This window comes from Ornithorhynchus anatinus, chromosome 1 (genome assembly GCF_004115215.2).
Source record: "Ornithorhynchus anatinus isolate Pmale09 chromosome 1, mOrnAna1.pri.v4, whole genome shotgun sequence".
Lineage (NCBI taxonomy): Eukaryota > Metazoa > Chordata > Mammalia > Monotremata > Ornithorhynchidae > Ornithorhynchus > Ornithorhynchus anatinus.
The window spans coordinates 112,371,225-112,383,811 of NC_041728.1; the positions used below are offsets into that span (position 1 = coordinate 112,371,225).

General features: G+C 41.1%; 1 protein-coding gene across 2 annotated transcripts in view; it reads left to right on the top strand.

The window, feature by feature from the left end:
- The window catches only part of ARHGEF26 (Rho guanine nucleotide exchange factor 26), a 166,226-nt gene that overhangs the window by 95,658 nt on the left and 57,981 nt on the right, over positions 1–12,587 (top strand). For both annotated transcript variants that reach the window (XM_029071943.2, XM_029071950.2), the window contains exons 6-8: positions 1,364–1,516; positions 3,487–3,616; positions 8,834–8,908. In XM_029071943.2, the coding sequence (XP_028927776.2) occupies positions 1,364–1,516; positions 3,487–3,616; positions 8,834–8,908 (358 nt within the window). The remainder of the gene's footprint in view (positions 1–1,363; positions 1,517–3,486; positions 3,617–8,833; positions 8,909–12,587) is intronic.

The following is a 12,587-nucleotide window of genomic DNA, read 5'->3' on the forward strand; positions in this document are numbered from 1 at the left end:
ATTTTGGGAATTTTTTTTGTCTCATGCCTTTGTGACACTCAAATTCACATTAAGAAAACCATGTCAGATATTTTTTTAAAAGAAAAAAATTGCCAAAAAAAAAATAATGTGGAACAAAGGGATAACTATCTTATCCAGGAGAGGTTCACCTAGAGATGTAAACAGTGCTCTTGAATTTTACTAATTATCATTTCATAGTGCAGGTGGAGGAAGGAAATTGTCTAAAAATATGCTTTGTGGGTTTTTTTTTTAATTAAACATTTTGGCATTGAACATTAAAGTGAAGAGGGAAAGCTATTTTCTTAATAAATTACTGTTCGAGTTCAGTTAGATTGTCCTGAAAATTGACAGGTCCCTCTAAGAAGTAATTTGCTTCCCAGATCACCATTAGGAAATGCTACATTGTTTCAAAATCAAAATAAACTGGAAACCATGTTTCCTTGCCTCTGTGTATGAGATTGTGTATGAGATATGACTACATTTTCTGTTTATTTTCTGAATGGTGGAGGATGAGAATGCTGATATTTGAGAGCAGGAATAGTAGTAGTCATAATACTTCAGTGCTTACTGTGTGCAGAGCACTGCACTAAGCAATGGGAGAGACTTACAAAGGTATTAGACATAGTCCCTGCCCCTCAAGGGTGTCACAATATAAGAAAGAGGTGGAGGGTTACAATTATTTGAGGGTTTTCTGGGGACACTTAATTGAAATAAGAAGATAGGCATTTTTCTCTCAACTCTGTTCTTTGCCTTTCCCTCTGGCTTGAGCTTTCTACAATCAATCTTATTTATTGAGTGCTTACTGTGTGGAGACCATTATAGCGCCTGGGAGAGTGTAGTGCCATAGAATTGGCAGAAATGTTCTCTACCCACAAGGAACTTTTAGCTGTATTTTGGTCTACTTAATTTTTTGTCAAAATCCATTGCAAACTGTTTAATTTGACTTCAGTGATATTGATCTGATCTTTTTTTTTACTTTGATCGACATTAAAAAGGCTTGATGTCTTTCAGGCTCATTGGCAATGATAAGCTATGTCTTAGAAAATAGCATAGGGTTAAATGCAATTGAACCTTACTAAAGTTCTAAATTTGAGAATATAGTGAACCTCCTTGAGTTTTTGTGGAGGATTGGGCTACTGGGGAACTCTTTAGTTCCCTATTTGAATTTACTGGAATTTTACGGTTTTACATTAAATTTTGAATCTGTATATTTCCAAACTAAAATAGATCTTCTTTGGTGCAACCAATATGTCATCCATAGAGCTCAGAACAGTCTTCAAAAAATATACTTACGAGAAACACTGTCATCCTTCCTTTAAGGTTCTAGACATCTCCCCCTAATATGCAAGTATTATTTTTACAGATTCTTTAAGGAGCTGGAAGAAAGGCATCAGAACAATATCCTCATAGATGACATAAGTGATATTGTGGAAAAACATACATCATCGACATTTGATCCCTATGTGAAGTATTGCACAAATGAAGTCTATCAACAAAGAACTCTCCAGAAATTAATGTAAGCAACAGTAATGTAAGCAGAGATGGAGTGTATTTGAAAGATTTTGTTGATCCAAACTCTGGATGAAGTCCTAGAAGCTACTGATAAAGTCCTTTAAGGTTAAGTGGTATCTCAAAAGTTAGTTTTTTAGGATCAGAAAATTTGACAATGAATTTTGACAAGACAAGCCTGATTGGGCTCCCCGTGCTGCGATGTTGGAGAAACTGCTTGTGGATGAGCTGACGGCATGAGCTGAGGGCATTTGAACAGGTATAACAGTGTGAGTTTTTCTCACTCAGGATTTTATAAGGATGCAACTCTCACATTCCAAGATAGGGTGGGTGCTTTGTGATTCTCTTAAACTCTGGCCTTATCTGTAGCATAGCATGTATGCCTAAGGGGAAGTAATTGTTTTCAAGTGGGAGAAAACTCACTTCTGACTTTTGCCATTGTTTGGCTGCTGGCCCAAAGAATTTGGAATTAAGGCAATGTCACAATTGTGGATCTACATTCACATGACTGCTCTTAACAAGTCAGTGAAAGGTTACTTGGGGCATACGTTTATGTCAATAAATCATTCAGTAGTATTTATTGAGCACTTACTGTGTACAGAGCATGGTTCTAAGCACTTAGTAAAGTGGGACATTGGACAATTAAGAGCATGGCAGGGATTGTCTCTAATAATAATAATGTTGGTATTTGTTAAGCGTTTATTATGGGCAGAGCACTGTTCTAAGCGCTTGGGATAGATACAGGATAATCAGGTTGTCCCACGCGAGGCTCACAGTTAAATCCCCATTTTACAGATGAGGTAACGGATGCACAGAGAAGTTAAGTGACTTGCCCACAGTCACACAGCTGGCAAGTGCAGAGCTGGGATTTGAACCCATGACCTCTGACTCCCAAGCCCGGACTCTTTCCACTGAGCCACGGTACTTTCCAAGTGCTTAGTACAGTTCTCTGCACACAGTAAGCGCTCAATAAATACCACTGAATGAATGAATCAGGCTCTACTCGCCGTTTTGTCCTCTTTCCAGATTCTCCATTTTTAATTCCATGAGAAGCAGTTACAGCTCATGGCTTTAGTTGCACAACCAACAAACCCCATTTTCGTGCAGTAGGCTGCCCAAGAGGAAGTGGGGAGGTGGGCCCGGAGGAAGTGGGGAGACAGGGCAAGAGGAAGTGGGGACATTGGTCAAGGGGGATCTGGTCCCTCCTGAAGTACTTGGTTCTGGAAGCAGGGGAAGCAGAGTAGACTTGGCGGCTTTAGGCATCATGCGGTTAATAAATTCGATTGAATGAATGCCCCAAACCATCCATTTACCCCATATATAATGGACTGTCTCCACTCTCTCTTAACTCCCCATGTCCTTTGTGTATAGCTAAGGTTTTAACCCATCATAAGGATACCTGAATGAGGCTGGAGGCTCACATTCCCTATCACCCTTCCTTCCTCTCCACCCACACCCCTAAATAGGTTGAAGTAATGCAAGACCTCAGACCACAACAGAATCTGCAGTACTTATGTCTTATGTCATTTCCCAGTATTTAAACTCTCCTCCTCTCTATATACCCTTCCCCTCACCTCACACCCCCCTCCGTTACCCAATGGATTCCCAAAGTCCTTTAACCGTCTAATGTCAGAAGACACATTTTGAGTGAGAATTGAGAAGAGATGGTCAAACGTGTTGTTTTTATCAATATTATTGTCTGTTATTTTGTCTCCATTTGACATTAACTTGTGCTTGTTTTTATTCCATCTCCAAAGTTGTAATTTAAGAAAGTCTACTTCTTTAACTTCACAACTGAGGTTAAAATCAGTTTTGTGCAATTCACTGTAGAAAGACTACCCAATGGCTTTGCAGTGATGGTTTTCTCTTATAATTTTAAATTAAAGAGTTGGAGTTTCTACATTGTCATCCTCTAAATTGTTAAATTTCAAATGACAAATCAGCACCACAAAACAATTATCATGTTTTCTTCCTCAGAGCTACTAATCCATCCTTTAAAGAAGTGTTATCGCGAATCGAATCTCAGGAAGAATGCGGGAACCTGCCCATGATCTCTTTCCTCATACTCCCCATGCAAAGGGTTACACGTCTACCGTTGCTGATGGATGTAAGAGAAATCCTGCTTGTTTTGGGGGTTGGATTACCTATTGCATAATAGAATAATAACCTTACGTATGAATGATTTTTGCCTGTTCTCACCCGTGAAACCTATTAAATTCCTTTTGTGGACAGCCTGAGGTGGAATGTAGGTGAATCCATTGCCAACCATGGGGGTATTTGCTGCAATAACTGTTAAAAAAAAATTGGGGTTCCTCACTGCTGCAGCCTATGGACAACCATGTCTATTTTTTTTTTTCATTTCATTTGTGACCTTTTGTAAGAAATCCATACTGGGTCAGACTCACGATCTGTCAAACCAGTATTCTGCCTTCAACAATGGCAACCGGATTCTCGGGCTATCGGTATGACTTTGGCCTTCCCTGACCTCCACCCAATTGTTTTTAGGGATGTTTCATCTAACATCCTTTTTCCTCTGGTTACTCATTATGAACCACTCATTCACGAGTTTATACAAACCCTTCCTGAACCTACTGATATTTTTACCGCACAAAGCTTCCTGTGGTGATAAAATGTCACATGTTTACCACCTGCTGTAGAAAGAAGTATTTCTTTTGAACTCACCTCCTTCAGACCTGAATAGATATTCCCTCATCCTGGTATGTGGAACTTGCTGAACAACAGTTGTCTATCATGCCCTCATAATATTTAGTAGGCTTCAGTACTCTCTCAGGTTTCATTTTTCCAGTCCCCAAAGTCCTGTGCCTCCCAGAGTATCCTAATTCAAAAGATAGTCAGTTGTATTCCTTCGGTCATCCTCATTTTTCCTATTCACTTCTTGCACCATTGCTTGAGTCCTCCTATTAAGACATGTACCGCACTGAAGACCCAGCAGTGCAAATGTCATTCTGATCGATTATTTGTTGGGTGCTCATTATTTTGGATTTCAAATTTGTTGCAAGATTCCTTAAAGGGGTCATTTTGAAGTTGCTTTGAAAACCTTTGTCGTAGCATAGTGCATGGTAACAGAATCAAACTGGCAGGCTAGATTTCTTATTGTGGAAATGCTACTGGGCGACTTGTGCTGAGGAAAAATCAAACAATGATATTTATGGAGTGCTTACCGTGAGCAAAGCACTATACAAGGTGCTTGGGAGAGTACGACAGAGTCAATAGATGGGGGAGAGCAGGGCTAATGTGTTGCTGCATTTAGTCATTCCCCTTCTACATTGGCCAAAGTATAAGTTGGGCCCTTCTTGCTTGGTCACTTCCTCCTCCTCCTCTCCGTTCCTTTTATCTCCCTCCCCTTCTCATCTTCCACATTCTTAGTCAACCTCACACCCCATTCCTCATTCATTCATTCATTCATACATTTGTATTTATTGAGCCCTTACTGTGTGCAGAGCACTGCACTAAGCGCTTGGAAAGTACAGTGCAGCAACAAATAGAGACAATCCCTGCCCAACAACGGGCTCACAGTCTAGAAGGGGGGAGACAGGCAACAAAACAAAACAACTAGACAGTCATCAATAGCATCAATATAAATAAATAGAATTATAGATGCATACACATCATTAATAAAATAAATAGAATAATAAATATGTACATATATACACAAGAGCAGAGGGAGGGAGTAGGGGCAATGGGGCATGGAGGAGAAGCAGACGTTCTAATACCCCATAAATCCCACCCAATTCCCTCCAAACACCCCTATACTTTTCCTTCTACCATCTATCTCCCTTCCAGCTCTTTTTCAATTCCTTATCCTCTTATCTTCCCCTCCTGCTCCTCCATGACCCCTGCCCCCAAATACCCTATATGTAACCTTTTAGAGGCATTATTGTTGTACCCACCATAAGCACTCAGTAAATAGCATTAATGATTATTTTTTTCAACCAAAGTGAAATACCAGATTTTCAGTTCTTTCCAGATGATCTAATACTTCTCTAATTACTCTGGAAAATTAATTAATTCAATCATATTCATTGAGCACTTATCATCTGCAAAGCACTATAGAGAAGCAGCATGACATAGTGGAAAGAGCACGGACTTGGGAGTCAGAGGTCATGGGTTCTATTCCCGGCTCCGCCACTCATCAGATGTGTGACTTTGGGCAAGTTACTTAACTTCTCTGTGCCCCAGTTACCTCATTTGTAAAATGGGGATTACGACTGTGAGCCCCATGTGGGACAACCTGATTACCTTGTACCTGCCCCAGTGCTTAGAACAGTGCTTGGCACATAATAAACATTTTAACAAATACTATCATTATTATTATTATTACTACTAAGTGCTTGGGAGAGCACAATACAACAATAAACAGGCAGATTTCCTTCCCAAAATGAGCTTACAGTCTTGGGGGTGGGGGGGGGAGAGGGGAAAATACTATCCAACCAGAACTACCCACTGGATAATTATCCAGAGGATATGTAATTAGGGTGGAATGTTCCTAAAGCAGAGGCTCCTTATTAAGTGGCAATAATAAGAGTAATAATAAGATAAAGACATTTGTTAAGAGCTTAGTGTGTGTCAAGCACTGTTCTAAGCACTGGGGTAGATACAAGGTGATCAAGTTGAACACAGACCCTGTCCCATACGGGGCTCACAGTCTCAATCCCCATTTTACAGATGAGGGAGCTGAGGCCCAGTGAAGTGACTTGCCCAGGGTCATACAACAGACCAGTGGCAGAGCCAGAATTAGAACCCATGACCTCCTGACTCTCAGGCCTGTGCTCTATCCACTATGCCATGCTGTTTCTCTAATGCCACACTCCAGTTGCAAACTTCACACTTTTCTATAGAATGAGAATTTTCACAGAATTACATCTGGCAGTACATCTTTATGTGTGGTGGGAGATATTTTTACTCTATATACTTAAAATATTATTGTAAAATTTGCCAAAACCATAAAACATCACATTGTTCAACATGAGCATATGGATTCCAAAACCCTTATTTACACAGGGCCTTTATTTCTACAGTATTTGAGATATTTTATTTCACAGTATTTAAGTCTTAGACATAAATATAAGACCTCGTTGTTCATTTTTTTCATTTAATATGGCACTTCTAAATTCAACAGCCTGAGGTGTCTTTTTCCAATTAGGAACTAAAAGTTGTGTTTTCATCTCGCAGTTACATATACTCTGTACTCAGGGCAAGGCTTGCCAGCTGTGTGACTTTGGGCAAGTCACTTAACTTCTCGGTGCCTCAGTTCCCTCATCTGTAAAATAGGGATTAAGACTGTGAGCCCCACGTGGGACAACCTGATTCTCCTGTGTCTACCCCAGCGCTTAGAACAGTGCTCGGCACATAGTAAGCGCTTAACAAATACCAACATTATTATTAAAACTAATGACTAGCAATAATTTTTTTTTTATAGTTTCTCTGTAGTCACTCTGTGAAAACAGTGTGGGCAGAATCAAAGTCTGGTTAAGAAGCTACCACTTCATTTTACCTCGTTTTGGAATTTAGCTGGAGTTCAATTAATCAGTCAAACATTTGTATTTATTGAGTGCTTACGGTGTGCAGAGCACTGGAGTAAGCATTTGGGAGAGTACATTATAACAGAGGTGGTAGACATGTTCCTTGCCCACCATGAGCTTACAGTCTAGAAGGAGAAAATCAGGTCCCACAAGGGGCTTGCAGTCTAAATTGGAAGAACAGGTTTTGCATCCCCATTTTGCAGATGAGGGAACTCATGCACAGAGAAGTTAAGTGACTTGCTCAAGGTCACACAGCAGGTAAGTGACAGAATCAGGATTAGAATCAAGGTCCTATGACTCCAGGCTGTGAATTTTCCACTAAGCACAGTTTGGACATGTCCAATTAGAAAAATACTGCACCGGGGCTTACCGCCAAGAAGAGAGAGTATGAATATTAGTTTCTTCACCCAGAACCAGAGCTCTCTGAACCCCACTTTAAAGTATAAAGTTTGATCTGATAAGCAATACATGGACAAGAACAAGTCCAGCATCCTCATGGCTTAGTGATAAGACCATAGGCTTGGGAGTCAGAGGACATGGATTCTAATCGCAGCTCCGCCACTTGTTTGCTGTGTGACCTTGGGCAAGTCACTTAACTTCTCTGTGCCTCAGTTACCTCATCTATAAAATGGGGATTAAGACTGTGAGCCCCCAATGGGACAACCTGATTACCTTGTATCCACCTGAGCGCTTAGAACGGTGCTTAGCACATAGTAAGAGCTTAACAAATACCCTGGTAATAATTATTATGATTATTATCGTCATCATCATCGCTCATCAGTGATAATGAGTTATTGATATTAGACCCCATTCTTGAAAATACTGAAGGGGTCTTTTTTTGGATTGACTCTTTCAAAGGGTCATAAAGTTTTTGAATTTCATTCAGTCATATTTATTGAGTACTTACTGTGTGTAGAGCACTGTACTAAGTGCTTGGCAAGTACAATTCATGCTTCGGTAGCTCCTTTCTAGGCTGTAAGTTCCTTTTGGGCAGGGAATGTATCGACCACCTTTGTTGTATTGTACTCTCCCAAGCACTTAGTTGATGCTCTGCATACAGTAAGAGCTCAATAAATAACATTGATTGATTATGGTATCCATGAAAACACATCTAGATGTAGAAAGATAATGTCAGCATGGGTTGGGTAGTCTGCACATTGTGGTAATAATAGTATTTGGGGTGAAATTTAGTGCTTACTTGTTATGAAGCCCTGTAGTACATAATAATAATAGTAATGTTGGTATTAGTTAAATGCTTACTATATGCAGAGCACTGTTCTAAGCGCTGGGGTAGATACAGGTTCATCACGTTGTCCCCCATGAGACTCACAGTTAATCCCCATTTTACAAATGAGGTAACTGAGGCACAGAGAAGTGAAGTGACTTGCCCTCAGTCACACAGCTGACAAGTGGCAGAGCCGGGATTCAAACCTATGACCTCTGATTCCCAAGCCCGGGCTCTTTCCACTGAGCCATGCTGCTTCTCCAGTGAATGACATACTCCCTACCCACAAGGAGCTTACATCCAAGTGCTACAGTTCAAGTGATCAAGAGCCCCTTGTCGGGTAGGGATTGTCTCTATCTGTTGCCGAGTTGTACTTTCCAAGCGCTTAGTACAGTGCTCTGCACACAGTAAGCACTCAATAAATTCAATTGAATGAGTGAATATAAATAAATGAGTACTAAGGAGGGTGTAAATAAAATGAAGTTATCTGAAGTTCACTTGAAGATACACCCAGTGGTTTCACTTGGTGAACATTTGCTGCTTCCGTTCGTTTCAGACCATCTGTCAGAAAACACCTAAAGACTCACCTCAGTATGAAGTCTGCAAAAGGGCCTTAAAGGAAGTTAGCAAGGTAAGTTGTTGAAACACATACCCAGGAGCTGGTTGTTCAAGCACTGTGTGTGTGTGTGTGTGCGTGCGCGCATATCTGCATGTGTCCGCTTGTTGGAGGGGAAGAGACGGGGAGAGGGGAAGGACTTGGCTTTCTGCCTTGCGGGCTCCAACTGGTTACTCTTGGGTCCTGTTGTCTTTTCAGCATAAATGCATTTGGGGGAAAAATATGAAATTAATTTTCACTCTGCTGCCCAGATCATTATTCTACAAAAGCATTCAGTCTCTGTTTCCCCACTCCTCAAAAATCTCCTGTGGTTGCCCAAACCTCTGCACCAAATAGAAACTCCTTACCATTAGCTTTAAAGCATTCATTCACCTTGCGCCCTCCTACCTTACCTCACTGATCCCCCACTAGAGCCCAGCTCGCACACTTCAACTCATTCAACTTACTCACCTTGTCTACCTAGACAACTAAAACCTCAGTTCCTTTAGTTCCTCTCCCTTCTGCATCTCGTGTGCACTTCATTCAGTCGTATGTATTGAGCGCTTCCTGTGCAGAACACTGTACTATGTGCTTGATAATGGTATTTGCTAAGTGCTTACTATGTGCCAAGCACTCTTGTAAGCACTGGGGTAGATACAAGGTTATCAGGTTGTCCCACATGGGGCTCACAGTCTTAATCCCAATTTTACAGATGAGGTAACTGAGGCACAGAGAAGTTAAGTGAGTTGCCCAAAGTCACATAGCTGACAAGTGGCAGAGGCAGGATTAGAACCTACGACCTCTGACTCCCAAGCCCGTGCTCATTCCACTAAGCCACACTGCTTCACTGCTTCAATTATGCTCTTTAAACATAATATTCACCCCACCATCATCCCCACAACACGTACGCACAAATGTCTGTCTACCCCTCTAGTCTGTAATATGTCTACCAACTCTGTTGTTTTGTACTCTTGTAGAGAAGCAGCGTGGCTCAGTGGAAAGAGCACGGGCTTTGGAGTCAGAGGTCATGGGTTCGAATCCCAGCTCTGCCACTTGCCAGCTGTGTGACTGTGGGCAAGTCACTTCACTTCTCTGTGCCTCAGTTACCTCATCTGTAAAGTGGGGATTAAGACTGTCAGCCCCACGTGGGACAACCTGATTCCCTTGTGTTTACCCCAGCACTTAGAACAGTGCTCTGCACATAGTAAGCGCTTAACAAATGCCAACATTATTATTATTACTCTCCCAAGCACTTATTAGAGTGCTCTGCATCCCATAAAGCACTCAATAAATGCTATTGATTGATTAATTTTGTTGAATAGGGAGCAGCATGGCTTAGTGGATAGAGCCCAGGCCTGGGTCAGAAGGTCATGGGTTCTGATCCTGGCTCAGCCACTTGTCTGCTGTGTGACCTCGGGCAAATCACTTTATTTCTCTGTGCCTCAGTTACCTCATCTGTAAAAAGGGGATTGAGACTGTGAGCACCACTTGGGACAAGGGACCGTGTCCAACAAGATTAGCTTGTATCTACTCCAGTGCATAGTACAGTGCCTGTATATAGTAAGTGCTTAACAAATACCAGAATTATTATTATCAGGATGAGTTAATCTGATTTCCAGATGATGGCGATTCATTCAATCGTATTTATTGAGCACTTACTGTGTGCAAAGCACTGTATTAAGTGGTTGGAAGAGTACAATTCAACAACAGACACATTCCTGCCCACAAGGAGCTCACAGACTAGAGATGAACACAAGTGTTAGGCTCCTATTTTAGCAGTAGTTTTTATTTTAATCCACCTCGGGAGGACATAGGTTTGTGGTTAATCTGAACATTTTTTATTAAAATAGATTCTTTTGCTCAGCAAAATAGAGATAAAAACATTTTTAAAAATACTCTTAAAAATGAAAAACTAGATGTATTAAAAGGAGTTTATACAGACTCAGCTTTCCTAATACAAATTAGTCAAACTCAATTTTCACAAGACTTGAAACACTGAACTTGAAACATTAGATTTAAATGTTAACCTGGACAAGAATTCTAATTAGGATTGAATATATATATATATATATATATATATATATATATATATATATATATATATATATGGCCAAACCATCTGCATTATAATTCTTCAGGTTACCAATGGAAAATGCACTGAAATATACTAGAAACTATTGGAAGGGTTTAGGGAAACTTATCTGCTGGACCACCCTTCTCCCTACCTGGAATCTCTACTAAATCATATCTCCTCCAGGAAGCCTACCCTAACTAATTGTTCATCTCCTCGCCCTATTTCCCCCTCCCTTCCGGGTCATCGATGTACTTAAATCTGTAACCCCTAAGCACTTTGATCCCGATCCCCCCAGAATTTATTTCCATAGTCGTGTGTTCTATTGGTTCCCCTTCCTATAATTTTAATGTTGGTCTCCTCCACTAATTTTTTTTATAGTGTTTGTTAAAGACTTGGCTATGTGTCAAACACTGTTCTAAGCCCTGGGGTAGGTTCAAGTTAATTAGGCCAGACACCGTCCCTGTCCCATTTACAGTCGAGGAAACTGAGGCACAGAGAGGTTAAGTGACTGGCCCAATTTCATACAGAAGGCAGCTGGCGAACCTTGGATTAGAAACCAGGTCCTCAGATCATCATCATGTTGGCATTTGTTAAGCGTTTACTATGTGCAGAGCACTGTTCTAAGCGCTGAGGTAGATACAGGGTAATCAGGTTGTCCCACGTGAGGCTCACAGTTATTCCTCATTTTACAGATGAGATAACTGAGGCACAGAGAAGTGAAGTGACTTGCCCACAGTCACACAGCTGACAAGTGGCAGAGCCGGGATTCGAACCGATGACCTCTGACTCCCAAGCCTGGGCTCTTTCCACTGAGCCATGCTCTTTCCTCTAGGCTTTTGTGCTTCTCTGTTTCTTTGAGAAGCAGCATGGTGTAGTGGCTAGAACTCGGGCCTGGGAGTCAGGAGGTCATGGGTTCTAATCCTGACCCCATTGCTTGCCTGCAGTGTGACCATGGGCAAGTCACTTCACTTCTCTGTGCTTCAGTTACCTCATCTGTAAAATAGGGATTGAGACTGTGAGCCCCATGTGGGACAGAGACTGTGTCCAACTTGATTTGCTTGTGTCCACCCCAGCACTTAATACAGTGCCTGACACATAGTAAGCGCTTTATAAATACCATAGTTGTTTTTATTGAGGGCAGGGGTCGTGTCTACCAACTCTATTGAAATGTACTCTCCCATGTTCTTAATATCTTGATTAGCTTGCAATAAACACTCAATAAATACCATTAACGGATTGATTAGGACTAGTAAAAATGCCTGTGGACTGAGAGCTCTTTGTGGGCAGAAATGTATTTGTTGTTATATTATACTCTCCCAAGCACTTGGTGCAGTGCTTTGCAACAGTAAGTGCTCAATAAATACGACTGAATGAATGAAAGAAAATGCTAAAACAACTGTAGAAGAGCTTATGCCGCTGAAAAACAAGACACAAAATCTTACTGATGAATTTCTGAAAAGCAAGAAAATCAAAGCAAATATATACTTGAGAGAATCAGATTAGATGTATTGGTCATTAGCGCTAAGATGACACCCCCATTTTAGAACTGGATTTGATTCTGCCAAAGGAACCAAGCATTCTACCTGTGGCCTAGTGGAAAGAGCACAGGCCTGGGAGTCAGAGGACCTGGGTTCTAATCCC